The 17,584-nt window shown below is 42.7% G+C and overlaps 1 protein-coding gene across 5 annotated transcripts in view; it reads right to left on the bottom strand.

The window, feature by feature from the left end:
• LOC139747993 (uncharacterized) overlaps positions 1-17,584 on the bottom strand; it is a 585,795-nt gene that overhangs the window by 12,519 nt on the left and 555,692 nt on the right. For 3 of the 5 annotated variants that reach the window (XM_071660527.1, XM_071660525.1, XM_071660526.1), the window contains 2 exons: positions 16,675-16,997; positions 14,891-14,960 (listed from right to left, as the gene is read on the bottom strand). In XM_071660527.1, coding sequence (XP_071516628.1) covers positions 14,891-14,960; positions 16,675-16,997 — 393 coding nt within the window. The remainder of the gene's footprint in view (positions 1-14,890; positions 14,961-16,674; positions 16,998-17,584) is intronic. The other 2 variants (XM_071660528.1, XM_071660529.1) reach the window with 2 other exon arrangements.

Genomic DNA, 17,584 nt, shown 5'->3' on the forward strand with positions numbered 1-17,584 from the left:
ACATCATCACTAACATGGTAAAGTGCTGTGTAGATAAGGTCGATAGCGGGGTGTATACCGCACTGAATGTAGAACATAACCGTTATGAGTTAAAACTACAGCTTGGTCGAACTCTATTCCCTCTACAAATGAAAACATAAACAGGAATTTAGATGTAGATTCGCATAGTATACCTGAGGTTAACACGTTCGAGTATAACACAGTAAACCTACGTACCTTAACTGACTCTCATGCGTTAATGTATAATACTTCCAGGTTAACGTCATTGCCCTGCAATATATAAATCGTCGCTGTTTATGAGGTGATCACGCGAAATGATCGCACTCCATCCACGATCGAGATCTTGCAGGCCAGCCACGCCTGAGTATATCCATAAAGATCACACTGATGCAGACTCCTTCCATCAAGCACCTTACAGTCGGCCGCGGTTATGCATGATAATATCCGGAAATATGAAGTTGTATCTAAACCACATCATAAACATGGGTCAGATCGCGGGGTTGTATGCATGATATCATCCTCAGCAACGACAGTAAACACTGTCTGTTATCTGAGTATATTCTATATATGATCTGCTGATGTATGTTCACAGCCACATTACTTTCCTTCATATAATCTGTTATGATCTGGAAGTCTCGTTCTTCAATCTGACTCTGAAACATATTCGAAAATTTTCACAATACAAAACGAATGAAATACAGAAATACATTATCTGTCACGTATATACAAATCAGTGGGTTATGAATTTAGCACAAACTAACAAATTATACAGTCCTCATAGACCTTTCTATGGTTTCTCCCCGGCCGCTTCAAATACCCTGGTTTAGACCGGTGACAACATGTCGCCCCCTGCACATCGCTTCTCTCCAATTCACTATCCCGTGCACGTCTGACATCCTCTTGCATGTTCAGGGCCCAAGCACACAGAACCTTTTTTCCATGTGATGTCTCCCTTCCACTTCTCTCCTGCACTTCTGATGCATAAATCCTCTTTGTTGATCTCTTCTTTCTTTTTTATGATAGTGACCCAAACAACACAGGCAAAAGATGCCCCAGTTAAATATCATTTCAAGTGAAAGGAAGAAAAGGGAGAGAAAACGAATGTAGAATTAATCAAGTCTCCGGAGGTGTTTGCCGGTCCGACTCAAAGGCAAAAATTAATGAAGCTGCAAAGATGAAGGAAGGAAGTGAAGCTGAGCCGTTTGAGGCAAGAAAGATATATCATTACGGCTAAGCGTCGAGTGGTTTGTTTCCGTACAGAAACTGTGGGAAGCAGCAGCTAGACTCGTGCCTCTTGTCCAACCTTTATTGAAAGGGTCGCCAGCAGACAGCTTACGAGAACAGTGGCCCAAATGATGCCAGTAGAACACAGAGAGAACGACAGCATGATGATGTACAGAAGGGGATGGATAAAGAGGGTAGTGCGAAGGGAATTAATGAGAAGGAAAGCTTTTGATTCTAATCCCATTAATAGATAGATAGATGGAGGAAAAAAAATCATCCGAGTCCTCCACACCAGGACGAACAAAACTCCTGAAGATATGAAACGAGAGAGAGAGAGAGAGAGAGAGAGAGAGAGAGAGAGAGAGAGAGAGAGAGAGAGAGAGAGAGAGAGAGAGAGAGAGAGAGAGAGAGAGAGAGAGAGAGAGAGAGAGAGAGAGAGAGAGAGAGAGAGAGAGAGAGAGAGAGAGAGAGAGAGAGAGAGAGAGAGAGAGAGAGAGAGAGAGAGAGAGAGAGAGAGAGAGAGAGAGAGAGAGAGAGAGAGAGAGAGAGAGAGAGAGAGAGAGAGAGAGAGAGAGAGAGAGAGAGAGAGAGAGAGAGAGAGAGAGAGAGAGAGAGAGAGAGAGAGAGAGAGAGAGAGAGAGAGAGAGAGAGAGAGAGAGAGAGAGAGAGAGAGAGAGAGAGAGAGAGAGAGAGAGAGAGAGAGAGAGAGAGAGAGAGAGAGAGAGAGAGAGAGAGAGAGAGAGAGAGAGAGAGAGAGAGAGAGAGAGAGAGAGAGAGAGAGAGAGAGAGAGAGAGAGAGAGAGAGAGAGAGAGAGAGAGAGAGAGAGAGAGAGAGAGAGAGAGAGAGAGAGAGAGAGAGAGAGAGAGAGAGAGAGAGAGAGAGAGAGAGAGAGAGAGAGAGAGAGAGAGAGAGAGAGAGAGAGAGAGAGAGAGAGAGAGAGAGAGAGAGAGAGAGAGAGAGAGAGAGAGAGAGAGAGAGAGAGAGAGAAACCTATAAAGCACCACTATCATTTGGGATGTAGGCCTTGCAAAGCTGATTATACAGTTATGTCCAACATGTTTACGTTATTACGACATTAAAATGTGGTATTTTGAGTCATTCTTAGAAAGAGATACAGAGACATACTGCGTTTCAGCACTGCCAATTCTAAGTAGGTGACTGACTACTCCCTCACTTTGAGATGTTCCAAGGATCCAACGTGGGAGAAGAAATATCTTCACAACAAGAAAAAGGACGAGTATCAGAAGGAAGTGGGGGAGGAAAAGTGAGTCGAAGTGTGTAAGAGGGTAAGTAGTGGATGAGGAATGATCAGGCGATAGTAGAGTACCTTGAGGAACACCACTGTGGGTAGGATAACATGGGAAAAGTCGCTCCATTAGCGACTGCTACAGTAAACTGCCACAGAGGAGGGCATCACCGAACAGAGAAGCACAAAAAGAAACAAGAAACTTCAGAAAACAAATGTGTATGCCACACCCTGTCAAATGCTTTGTATATGTAGAGGGTTACGAGGTTACGACAAAAATTTCACGGAAATTATATAGAGAGGACCACCTGAAGTGAGCAACATGGGAGAGAACATGACCAGTAGAACTAAGACTGCGAAATCCGTGTGGATTACCAGAAAAGAAAGTGGCATTTTAAGATGAAAACATCCTAGAGACAGAGGAAGAGCAAAGGGATCAGAGAAGGAGTTAAAATGGTCTCTTATCTAAGGGATGGACTGCACCAGGGTGGCCCCTGAGAGGAAGAAAATAAATCATTGCTTCTAAACAAAGTCGTTGTATACGGGCGAGGATCGTAGCTAGCTCGGACGCACACGACCTTGGAGCTCGATGAAGTATGACATCTGGGCCAAACGCTGTATGCATCTGGCGATGGGGTAATTCTCAGGCGACCATGAGCAAGGAGAATATTAGATACACCATAGGTTCAGTGGGAGGAATTGGGGGCGGAGGAAAACATACATCATTATCTAAAGATGAATTAAAGGAAAATAAAGTACACAACAAAAGACCAGCTTTATCAACTGGAGGATCGGCAATGGATTAATCAGGTCAGAAGAAAAGGGAAGAGCTTGAATTACAGAACAATCTGGTGATTCTTTGAAATGAGGAAGAGAAAGATCTGTCAGTAAAAGTCAAATCAGCTGACTTTTCTATAAGGTGTGCTTGCCTTTACGAAGAACTGCTCTGCAGTGATTCTGAGCAGAAATGAAGGCAGCGTGGGCTTTAGGGGAAGGAAAATGCGACACGGATCAGGAAAGCAGACTGAATAAGTAGTGGAAGACGGGATGATGGACACCATCCTAGTCAAGATAGCGTATCCGCTACTTGTTCAGCACAGCACAGCATGAGGCCAGCGTTGCAACACACGTCATAAAATGAGTTGGAAAAACGACTACGCGACAGTGTTAAAGATAGCGTTTTGATGGCACTGAATCTGAGTTAGCTCATGTTGAAGGAATAAACTGAGAAATAGGTCTGGGAACTGTGTCTTCATGAGTGAGGAAGGTGCCATCCACTTAACATCGGTCGATGAGGGGCTCTGGAAACCATCCAGGCCTTCTGGTCCGGTGACCATGTTCCAGTTCTGTCACTGTGGAATCGAAAAGATGTACTGCCAAGATATGAATAGATAGAAAGAAAATATTAGAGTGGAGAGGAAAGGGATGTTTGAGTTACGTATAGTCAAGTGTCGTGTTTGGGAAGTAGAGAGTTAACTTGTAGACTGGATGGCAGCACCACACGTGTACATGTGGCAGCGAGAAAGCCAGAACGAGAGAGAAATGGACATCATAATGCTGACTGACTGGGGCCCTCATCACTAACCATCCCGCTACCCAAGCGGTAATACCTCCCTAGTTGGAGAACGACTAAAGCAACGGAGACTTATATTTCCACATCGCTGAGAACAAATCATTTGACGTTCTGTTGAGCCACAATATTACCCAAGAGCTGCCAAAACTAATACACAAAAATAGTAGTCAATAGACTTTAAATGTCGACGATCAATTAGACTTAACATCAAAGTCTTATAAGACAATGATCTAGGTCAAAGGTTCGTTTTTCCCCAATCCACCGTAGCTTAATATTTTTACATTCTCCCTTCCGCGTCCTTCTCAAGCACTGTTGTCTGAATACAACCAGTTATCAAGGAAAATAAATCATCCCAGAACACACCATTGAACTATTCATCATCTTTTTATCTAATACTGGCCTCCTAGCCTGACGATATATATACAATTTGAAAAACATAATCTTTGCTACGACTACCACAACCGTCCGCATCAGTACGAATCAAACAGTCTATTACCAAAATTTACATGGAATTTACAGAGTCATCCCCTGACCCACCTAAGCTCCCAGCGCGACTAGCCAGCGGGTCACGACCCACAGTCTGAAAACCCCAGATCTACATCATTATCAGAAACGACAGCTTAGGAACACAAGCCCGGGCCAGCATGACAGACCTATTCCGATTCCAAGGATCAAACACTTAGAAAATCTATTTTGACAGACATGACCACAAAAGACTATCAACAACGACTGAAGGTATTACAACATCGTATCAATAGCCATCATTTGCAGTTGGAATGGTTATGTCTCTAACAACATAACACTAGTGCTGCTGCACAGTTAAGTAACACAACACAAAAACTTGTCTCGAACACGGAGATCACACAGTGTGCTCGCCGAGTCGAACATGAACACACGTAAAAGGATTACAATGCTCTTAGACCACATATATGGAAACTACAAAAAGTCATATTCAGCCAAGGTTTTAAAGCGTAAAATCAGAAATGCCATTCTGAAAACAAAGTAAATCCAGCTCAATGCGCGCACACACGCCGAAAGTAGTGGGAATCATCTAATAAAACTTCAAAATTGTTGATCGAAACAAGTCATAATGACCAACGCCAGAGCAGATGAGAGAATTAACCCAGGTTCCCATTAACACGAACTGACTCACTGAAACAGAAGAGCATACCAGAAGCGGCAGCTGATCATGAAGTACCCAACGTACCGACCATGATTCCCGTAACTCTACCTTCACTGCTGCAACAGCCAATGGAATCTAATGCATCAGGCGAGGGACAGACGACACCCGACACTGACCACGGAGCACTACCACTCCACACGTACAGCCTGACACTGTGGCTCCTGAGGAGGCTGACCACAGACAACTCTCCCCTCACCTTCAAGGCACCTCAGCTTCTCAAACTCTGACATGAACAGTTCTCATGAACATGATGAGTTCATGAATCCTGTTGAACAGACATACAGAAATAATCCTACCATTAATATTTCGACCCTAAAACCTACTGCTCAAATTGCGCTCAACTTGCTCCATCCCGTCATTACTAACACTAATCTGAGTTTCAGCTGATCCTGAACAGAGAACATATGACCCATATCCTCTTTGGATCTCTGGGGAAATCTCTTTGTTACGCTTTTGACTTTCCCTTGATTTACTGTTTAATATTTCGCTCTGGAATTTTTCCTCATCTGACCAAAATATACGAATCATGTAGGCGTAGTTCCGTTGTGAATACCTTAGCGTTATTTGGGGTTTACTTAGGAACGTGTGGGAAGTGAAGAAGTATACATGACGATATGTGAGAAATCCATACTTGACCAACTCACCAACCTTGCGAAAATTTCAGTTAAGCAGAATACTTAATATTACGCATAATAGCAATCAGAAGAACTCAGTGTTGTCGTGCATGTCTTGTAGCGAAGACAGTTTATGTCTTACGTACGTTCAACGATTTCTAGCTAATGAACGAGTCGCTCGCCGTTATAAATCCAACATTATACACGCAAACATTGTGGTCAGTTTAAAGATACGAATATATTCCCAAAGGTTTAGCCAGGTACGAACACCCTACGATCGACAACCTGTCAAGAACAGTTGCCGCTTCTTGTGGCAAAGAAACGAGAGACGATGTTGTTGACGAAATCCCTTGCGTCCTGCTTATCCCCCAGGGAAACTAAAAGGTTTAAAACTGCAGCAGAATGAGATGGAAACAGTAAATATCTTGTACAACGTGATGATACATGAACAGTTCTGTGGATATCATACAACTGTTACTGAAATTTATCATGTTTACACTACCTTAACCTGACAAAGAGAAGGATTTTACGACTGAAAATCTTTTTTTCTGGTAAAATAATGTAGATATACTACATTATGTACTAATATCTATTCCTATACGATTTTTTCTTTTGCCCTTGTAGCATAAATCGATACAAAACAGTTTCTTTCCTGGTTTGTTGAGTTGATGGATTTACAAACTTGATTATTTCCATAGACACAACTGTAGACCTTTGTCAAAGACATCACAGCACTGAGAAGAAAAATCATATAGTGTAGATGATGTAAATATCAATTAACTAATTAGGACAAGAGATGGCTACGAGGTGACTAAAGTATTCATAATTCTAGATTGCTTAGATAATCTTGATCCTTCAACGTAATACTTGATTCGTCTGTTTTCACTCACAGTAATACATACAAACTCTTTGGAAAACGTTTTACCTCGAATGTGGTTAAGTACATCTTCTTCACCAGGATTGTTAACATATGGAACGATTGGCCAATTGGAGTGGTTGAGAGCAGAACTATAGATACATATAAGAATAGACTTGATAAACATTTCGCTTCAAGTCCAAGACTTGTATAATTTGCGCCTCCTTAGTCACACTGACAATTTTCTGTATGTTACCTATGAATCATATGTATACCTTATGACTTTCACCACACCGATCTGTGAGTTTTTGATAACTTCTACTATCACAAAAAGACTCGAGAGGAAGCCAATGGTCTGTAGCTGCTTGAATTCCTCTGTATTCCTTCTTATAAACAATTGTGTGAGCTGTTAGTGGTAATAGTGTAAGATTTTACCAGCTTGAGTTTCACGCTGTATCAGAGCAGACAAAGTTGGTCTTCATTTTGACAGTACAACTCGGGTTTTCAGATCTAGAATTCTCTTGAACATAATTCAAATCTAATTATGACGTCGTAATAAACACAATATGACACGTCTAACTTTAAGTTTGGCCAAAGACACTGCCAGCACATTTTGCTTATTTCTACCTATCATGTTTATTTTTAAGATGACGCACATCGGTGAGGGCTTCTGGCTTCTTCTTAAAGAACCGCCAAAGTTTCATCGAACTTATCTGATTCGCAGAAAATAATCCATAATGGAAACAAGAGTCATCAAGGAACATATCTCGAGCAAATAATAAACGTAAAGACGAAGAATTATTCTTGCTAAAGTGGAAGGATAATCTTTCCTCGTATGTAGAAGATGACATAAAACACTGGAATTCGTGAGGGAATATAGAGCGTTGACATCAGTATCTTCTAGACCCATACGTCCATTATAATCCACAAAATATACATCAAATGCCTAAAACGTTTGATATCTTTCATATGTTTACTTCGTTCGTGACTGGCCATCATCAGAAGCAACAATGCACTGGTTATATACTCGCTTTACTCTGATGTTTATGTTAATTTCATCACGGATTGTTTCCGGTCTTGCAACTACATTAGACAATCAGGAGCCGAAGCTTTTGACTAGATTAACTGTTAATGTTAGAATAACTACACACTGTTTAATTATAAACAAAGTCATTCACACCTGGAGTTTAATTATATGTTTGCATCAAGAGAACGACTCATACTTGTAAAAAAAATTTTAAGGTGAAAGAAAATACTTGGTATTACGTTCTACGAATCGAACGCATTATCATTTGATAATGAAATGGTAATTCTGACGTGGCCTGCCGAGAAATAGATCCAAACTATAAATTAGGCAGTGTTATCCCCTTCTCCGACATCAGTTGCTAAAGTTTGTTTTCAGAGACGCGAAGACTTCCCAGGGGAGGAGAGACCTATTTCATGTCAACTGCCACACCTGATCCTGCAGCTAGACTGATACCCAACACCGTAAGTGCGTCGTCCTCACAATAACTTCTGAGCGTCGCTGGTTCACACACCACCACTCCCTCACCACCACACTACTTAACTTTCCCCAGGCCAACCTCACGCCATCTCATCTGGATCCATTTTCACAGGTCATCCTTGGTGGCAGTGTTTGCACACGGCAACAAACATTATCATAAAAGGGAAACTTTTCATCCTCCTTCATCGTAACTGTAGAATAAAAGAGTCATTTTCACGACGAGAGAGTCAGTTACCTTAATTAGTCGGCTTAAACATGGTACTGAGAATTCTAAACATCTTTCAGAAACAAAATATCATAAAACATTTCGATATTTTGCAGCTTAGTAGACAGCTAAGATGATGATGTCTGACACCAGTTTGTGGTGCGCCACCTTCCAGGTCTGTAAATCATAACAGCTTGTACGTGTTTCGTGGATGGATAAGGCTATGGTAGCCACAAGGTTATAATGATTATGATCAACCAACTTATTCCTCTACGCGTATCAATGACACCTTTCAAATATACATGAACTACCAATCCTGAAATATCGATAGTTAATAAAGTGTCTTCCAGTTTTATGTCATCTCTAAATGGATAAAAAAAAACACAAATTCACAATGCCTATCACTCAGGTATCCATTTCTAGAAGGTTTTTCTCTCTGTAATCCCGCCTTACCTAATGTACCTCGATCCTGCAGCCACATAGGGCAATCATAAGTATAATATATCAATAATAATCTAATGCCACTCAGGCACGCAAGTTGTGAGAGAACCATCCAAAACCCAGACCTACCGCTACCTCATGCTTCGTCTATCCTCCCGGAGCCAACCTTTGCATAAGATATGACTACAATACGTCCAGCACGTCTGTCGCTCCGCCGATGTCTTATGCATAAAGAACGACATTGCCATACGTCATGACCAGAGTTATGGAGATCCATGTTATGTATACGTAATGAGGACATTATATTACCCATCCCGCTGCACGACTATTGCCTGTAACAGCTACTACTGCTACTACCATTACTACTACTACCATTACTACTACCATTACTATACTACTACTACCCTCTTTTCAGATGGAATTATATTTTACCAAAATATATCTACAGTTACACATTTGATCGATTTATGTATCTATTTACTTAGTAATGTCTGTCTGTCTGTATGTATGTGTCGCTACTTATCACTGTCTCTCTCACACACACAAAGTAGCTTTCCTTGATTCTATTTTCTCCTCTAACACTACCCTGGACTACTAACATTCCTTCAAACCCTGATGCTCCACTTACTAATCCTGTGCCCCTTCCTGTGAATTACTTTTCGTAATGTCCGAAAAGAACGCTCTCTCTCTCTCTCTCTAGACACAGTCAAAACTTATGAACGAGATGGCATCGATCCTCATAAACTGAGAGACTGTGCCTCCGAGCTTGCGTTCATGCCTGCTCGTCTGTTCATCTTCCGTCTAAAAATTAAAACTCTTCCATCTTCATGCGCTACTACCTTACATCTCAAGAGAAGCAAGATCCCGTAGTAATCTTTACAATATATTCATCTGCTTCACCGTAAACTAACAACCCCTCACCTACGTGATCACTAACCTGTTAAGAGCAAATACAACATGACGGCAAACCACACAGAACAGAGCTTTCAGAACAATCACGGGCTGCCTAGCAACCATAAACACTCAACACCTGCCCAACGAAACAAAGATTCCCTCAATATAATCCCACATCAACATACCCTGATGGAAGCCTTGTATCTTTAATTCTTAAAGGATGGAACATAAGGCGGCGCCAAGCGAAGGGTGCTCATCCTACTCAAAGACTCAGGCTGAGGTATCTGAATGTGTTTGACAGTAACCAAGATGAGAGACAGGGAGACATAGGTATTATGTATAAGGAGATAAACCCAGATATTCTAGCTCAGTGCGAGACAAATCTACATGGGGAGGAGGAGGAATGGCTTGGGAATATATCTTGGGGGTAAGTCAGGGGTTAGTGTGAGGGCGAGAGCTAAGGAAGGGGTAGCACTGCTGCTGGAGAAGCTGTAAAAACATTTGAAAGAGTTTAAGGAATGGAACCCCACACTGATGTGGGTAGAAATGAAAGTGAAATACGAGAGATAAGTGATTATTAGTGCTTATGTACCGGAAGATAACAGGACTAAAGAAGACAGGATAGTATTTCTGCAGCAGCTGAGTGACTGTGTCAGCAGTTTTCATATAAGGGACCAAGTATTAGTGATGGGTGATTTGTGTGCGACGGTGGGGTAATGTGGCAGATGAGGGTACAATCGTGAGCTATGAGGTACCTAGTGTCGTGAACAAGAATGGTGAACAGTTTATGGAGTTATTTACTAAAAAAAAGGCCTAGTGATTACAATACTAACTATAAATTGCAGGACGTACATAAGTTTTCTTGGGTGAGTGGGAAAGATTAAATGGTCGCATTATTGGACTATATGTGATGAAAGGGGCAGCTGATGAGATGTCTAATTACTACTTGGTAGAGGCGAAGGTGAAGGTTTGTAAAAACTTTAAGAAAAGCGGAAATTATGTGTGTAGGAGGAGGGTGGCGAAATTCAGTGATCTTGCACGAGAGACTTGTGAGAAGAGACACCGAGAGAGAGAGAGAGAGATAGAGAGAGAGAGAGAGTGAGGGTGTAATGGTAAAAGGTGAGTGATTGAATCTAGGAGAGTGGGCGAGGAGAAGGAGGTGTTCAGGGTAGCACTCCATCCATGTGTGAGAGAAGTGTGCGGCATGCGGGAAGGTGGGAAGTGGACTGGTGAGAAAGACGGAATGAGGAATATAAGTTGCTAGTGAGGAAGAAAAGAGAGGTGTATAGGCGTTATCTGCAGGGAGGGAGTGCAAGCGATTGGGAGATGTAAAGAAAAAAAAAAACTTCAGGCGGGGCTGAAAGCGAAGATAAAACTGAGCATCAGCAGACTTCAGGGAGAATAAGAAAATGTTTAGGAAGGAGTTTAATGGACGGGAACGTCAGCGAAGGAGGCAAGAGGAAAAAATGTAACAAGCACAAATGAGGTAAAGAGGAGACAGAATGAGTATTTTGAGGGGCTGTTAGATGTGTTCGACAACAGGGTGGCAAATGTGGGATGTTTCGGACGTGGAGGAACGCGAAGTAAAGAGTCATAGAAAATGGTTTAGTGAAAGGAGAAAGAGCGGTTAAATCGTCGCGTAAGAAGTGCATCAAAGCAGATGGATTTGATGGAATTGCGGTTGAATTTCTTAAACTACGGAATTATTTTGTTGTTTATTGTTTGGTTTGGATTTTCACTATGTATGTCTCGTGGCGAGAAGCATGGAGGATTGGCGGAGTGTTTGTATAAAGCCACTGTATAAAGGCAAGGGGGACAAATGTGTATGTTCAAATTATATAAACAATTTTGCTGAGTGTATCTTGTATGTTGTAAGGGAGAGAGGCTGATTACATGCACAGAGGTTCAGATTTGGGAAGAATAATAGGGTTCCAGGAATGGTAGAGGATGTGTAGATTACATTTTTACTTTGAAGGTGTGCGAGAAATATGTAGAGAAACAAAAATTCTACGTGGGGTTTGTGAATCTGGAGAGACCATATGACAGGGTTGATAAAAATGCACTGTGGAAGGCGTTGCGAATATATGGTGTGGAAGGAAAGTTGCTAGAGGCAGTGAAGAGTTATCATCATGAGAATAAGGCATATGTGCGAGGTAGTAGAGAGGCGTGGGAGCTGTTCCAAATGAAGGTGGCCTTAGGGTTGTCTGATGTCACCATGGCAGCTTGACATGTTTATGGATGGGTTGGTGATGGAGGTAAATGCAAGGGTCTTGGAGCGAGGAACAGGTACACAGTCTTAGTGGTATATTCGAGAGATACAGAAGCTGATATCTTAGCAAGGGAAAGTTTTTGAATGGAAAGAACTTGGAGGAAGTGGAGTTTTCAGGTACCTGGGAGTGAACATGGCAAGGAATGGAACCATGGGAGCTGAAGTGAGCCACTGGGTGAGTGTGGGAGCTGAGGTTCTGGGATCACTAAGCAATGTGTGGAAGAAACGTCACTGTCTTCAAGGGTAAAGATAGATATGTCTGATGTTACAGTAGGTCTGTCAGTGCTATATGGATGAGAGGCGTGAGCCTTAGGCAGAATGTAAAGACGGTGCATGTGTTGGATATGAAATGCTTAAGGGCAATATGTGGAATGAGTAAGGCATACTGAATAAGAAATAGAAAGAGCTGGTTTAGTCATATGGAGAGGATGAGTGAGGAGAGGAAGACTAAGAGAGTATACATGTCAGAAGTAGAGGGAACGAGAGAAGGGGGAAATCAATGACAGCTACTGTATGGATGTAAGTGCATAAAGCCATTTCCTTGTCTTTCTTGGCCAATTTTCATGAAAAGAATAAATATTCAAACGGCGTTGTACGCGAAAGTGAGAAAGAAGAAAGTTGAGAACAACTGTAAACAAATGTGATGGTTCAACTGTAAGTCTGTACGGAGAAAATCTTGAAGTGGAATGATTTACGTATATAGGAGTGAACGAGGCAGCAACTGGACCTTTGGGGCTGATGCGAGTCATAGAGCGGGAGCAGGAGACTTAAGGATCTAAGTGCATTAGCAAGTTCGTAGAAGAGGAGGTCAGAGCCATCCAAGGCAACGATGTCTGAATGTACAGTACTCCCGACAGTATGGTATAGACGTGCCTCTTGCTCTTCTGGTGCATGAGAAAGGAAGAGAGTAGACGTGCTGGAAATGTGTCTGATGACGATAACTGATGTGAGGTGGGTCGACCTGTGTGATAAATGATAGCATGAGCGAGAGAGAGAGTGTAAGAACACAATCTGAATGAGAGCTAGCCAGGCTGTGCACTAATGGTAAGGACATATGTAGAGGATGAGCGGATGTAGACCGGTGAAGAGGAACTATGTGTCACAAGTGGAAGCAAGTGGGGTCAAGGGACACTAAGAAGTATATGGAACGAGCAGGAGGCCTTTGGATATAGAGTATAGAGACCTGGACGTTCAGAAAAGCGGAAGGCGTGCGAGAGATAGAATGAGCTATACCGACCTGGTATACGAGGGACAACGTGCTATCAGTGAACTTAACCAGGACAGGTTCACCACTGAATGGTCTCTAGATCTTGGATGCGTATTGCAGACTCTGGCTTCAGTAAATCTATACGAAACGGTTAGAGAGTAGAATACACTAGTCTGTCTCGGCTACTCAATCCTGCTTTGTGGACAATAACAGTACGGCAAGACGCGACAATACGATGTCACTTTTTACCATGTAACTTCAAAAAAGAACTTTGTCAAAATTGAGAAAATCACCTGAACTATTCTCATGCTCCGTACCAGTGTGTACTATGTACTAACAGTACCAGTGTGTACTATGTACTAACAGTACCATTGTGTACTACGTACTAACAGTACCAGTGTGTACTATGTACTAACAGTACCATTGTGTACTACGTACTAACAGTACCAGTGTGTACTACGTACTAACAGTACCAGTATGTACTACGTACTAACAGAACCAGTGTGCACTACGTACTAACAGTACCAGTGTGTACTATGTACTAACAGTAAACATACTTTCCAAGCTGGAAAAGTACAAAAGCACACATCACCGCTTAGCGCTCTGACTCATAAGCTTAAAAAATCAGTCATAACTAGTGTTCCACTTCTAAACTGAGCGTGTGGACAAGTCCCACAAAGACATTCACACATAACAAAGCTATAGATGAAACAAGAGTTGTCCTTGGTCCATATTTCATCATCATTCCGACAATACATTCACGATTGACCCAGAAATATCTAGGAGTAAAAAAGACAGGAGGACAGCGTTGCAGTGCATAGTAGATCTTGCCGAGTAAGAGGATTACAGGATAAAAACTATATTGCCTCCGGCCCGGTGTGTCAGGCTCGGCTCATGCCACAGCCAGACATAGGAACGTGGAAGCGCACAACATGCCATCGTCCATGTTATATTATTGTCAGGCGGGTTGTGGCTCTGGTCTGAGTTTACACGTAAACCACAGATACAGTAAAATGTAAAGTGTAAACTATCATTCACTGTAAACCACCCTTAACACAGCCACTCACTGCACACAAGCTACTAACTTTACACCATCACTGACTGCATACAACCACTCACTGTGCGCCATCACTCATTGTACTCCAACTCTCACTGTACTCCAACTCTCAGTGTGCACCAACACTCACTGTACTCCAACACCACTGTACTCCAACTCTCACTGTGCACCAACACTCACTATACACCAACACCACTGTACTCCAACTCTCACTGTGCACCAACACTCACTGCACACCATAATTCACTATATATCGCGTATCAAGGCACTCCACCACTTACGGTACACATCACCTAACACCTATACATACCCACTGCTCACCACACAGTACTGCTAAATGAATGCCACCGCTCAATGACACACACACGCACACAAACACAATGGGCTCCAACGAGAGTAATATTCCCTTCCCATACAGCACAAACAGGTAATTACACACAGAGACAGACTATCTCTCCCACACACACACACACATACACATCCTAACTCTAACCCCTTTATGTCGGTAGTGCGACCCAGCAAACCCTGGCCATGGTATAAGCCAGCCTCCTTCACTTAACACCCTACTCGCCACCAAAGCTTGGCTCCTCCAAGTAAAAGGTGAAGCTGAACTTACTTGGTGTCTCACGAGAGACGCTGTCTGGGTTTCTGCTATGTACAAACACCATCTCCTCATTTAACTTGACCTGTGGAAAGAAAAGACGAATGAGTCTACAACCAGACAGAAAATACGGTGGTAAGATTATGTGCAAGACTAGAAAGGTTTAGAAATTAACACAAGTTGTATGGTATATTAGGTTTACGCTATCATAAGAGTACTTATACCTTTTCTTTTCAAACTCGCATTAATAATACATCCATCTATTCCTTAACATGAGCTTCCTTCCCTACTCGTACACAGACGGGATGTAAAAATCTCCTGTAAACATACCATCACACCACCTGTCTCTTATAAACGCACCATCTATTATCTAATGTTATCTAGATGTATTACCATAAAACACTTGCTACATCGCTCTCTTAGTCTTGCCGGCGATGATATTCGTCACAAAGAAGCTCACTTCACCAGACTGATCCACAGCGATAACTACACAGCTTCTCAACAATCAGTAAATTGTACAAATACTTCAAATATAATTTGTGTTTCGTTTGGCTTTGATAAAAGAATACTTGTTTTTGCATTTTTTTTTCTCCTTTACTAATGTCATAATTCTTTCTTTCCTCATGTGAATCCTAAGACATCCTACACTAATCCTTAAATCTTCCTCTGTTTACTCTTAGTCCTTTGCTTGCTTCTCCGTTCGTCAAGCTGGGTGTTCATCATCAGCCAAAGCTGTGACCATAACCTTACACTTTTTCAATTCCATTTCATCTAAGGTTTACTTGATGACCTCAAGCTGTTGATAATCAAGACTGTGTCCCACAACACAAGTTGCAAAATGATTTCTGTCTCTGTATGTAGGTAACTGCAGTGCAACCACTTAGCTGTACAGTGTAATGATGTAATATCCGATGTTAATTCTCACCTCGCACCCATCACACACCAGGACAAAGACATACCAGGTCTTCGTAATACCAGATCAAGCATCCACATCCGTTTCACAACAAAGTATTCACACCCTTATCTATACCTCAATATAACTCCTCCTCCACATTCTGCTTACTGTCCATAATATGCGATATATCCTCAGGTGTCTTGATAGTTTAAGGCACAAAATATTCAAAATGAGTTTGACTTTGTTTCTAGTACTCCAGCAGTGCCTCTCTGCATTAACTTAGAGCCAACACCAATGTCTGCCAAAACCACTCTCTGCCAACACTAACTACGGCCAATATCGCCACATGATCCCCGCCGCAAACCACTCTCTCTCCTGACACCAGCTAGCATCAAACTCGTCCCAAACCCCACTGCCTCCAGACACCTCGCACCACCAGTACCACTGTACTAACACCGCCCTAACCCTCACTCTCTCGTGACACCACCATCACCAACCCACCAACCTCACCCTGTCTACCGCTCTTTTTAGGTTTAACAAATTTATTGAAATTATTCAGCCGTAGATATGATAACTGGGGCTCCAAAATAACCACAGACTCCTAGCGGCCTTCGACATAGCACCACATAAAAGATTGTTACGTAGAATTGAAGACTGCGACGTAGAAAATATCATCTATGTGTGGATAGCTGGCTGGCATTGAAACAGGAAACAAAGACTGGTATGATTATAAATATACCCAGGACTCCTGCCACAAAGAGATCCTGGAGTTGTAACCCCAGGATCTCCCGTCCCCCACTCAGGGGCTCCACTACTTACCTGACCCACCACTTACCTTCCCCCCACTACTTCCCTGCCCCACCACCCACCTGCATCACCACCCACTTGCCCCACCAGTACTCACCTGTCTGCCACCCACCTGCTCCATCTCCCGCTCCATACGTCGTAATCTGCCACGTCTCTTGAGCAGGAGAATGACAAGGAGCGCCATGATGAGGATGGCCACCAGTGAGGCGACCAGGACCATGATCATGGGCGGCACCAGCAGCAGGAACCTGCTACTCTCTCCCTCACCCTCGCCTCCACCATCCAGAACGCCGCCGCCTCCAACACTGCCGCCCATGCCGCTGCCAGTGCCGCCGCTGGTGCCGCTGGAGGAGCCGCCACCGACGCTGCCGCTGCCGCTCATGCCGCTGCTACTACGACCTCCTCCGCCTGTTGGCATCCCTGACACAGAGGATATAAACATGAGAGAGAAACCAAGAACCTTCACATGATGTCTCACTCCCGAGGACGACTCACTGCCACGCTTCTCCCACGATCTCAAGGACGAAGTGGTTAAAACATACGTGATTAATCTTTAATGAGCAACTATCAGCCATGTCTCTGGACCTCACGATTACCAAGAGTGAATGAAATGATGATTACATTGTTCAGTAACTCACAATCGGATCAGAGTAATCAGCTTACGTCATCAGCTTTGGATTATGATAAGACAGGCCTAGACAGAAGGCAGGAATGTAACAAAATCTCGCTTGCTGAAACGAGATTTCACTCACTTTCAGTGTAAGATTTTGGACTGAATAACAAACAATTAGGTTTAGATGAAACACAGAAATAAAATATATTCTTTTTCATTCTCATAAACAGATAACAACTTTCATTTGTCTCTCACTTGCTTTGCGTTCACAGTGTTATGACCATAACTTCAAATATCGATACGTCAACGAGGGAGTCTTACTCGTTTCATGAGGCAGACAGACTACAGTAATCTCTTCATGACTGACACTATCTGGCAGTCTTCGTCCAGTCAC

Source organism: Panulirus ornatus, chromosome 71, assembly GCF_036320965.1.
Source record: "Panulirus ornatus isolate Po-2019 chromosome 71, ASM3632096v1, whole genome shotgun sequence".
NCBI lineage: Eukaryota > Metazoa > Arthropoda > Malacostraca > Decapoda > Palinuridae > Panulirus > Panulirus ornatus.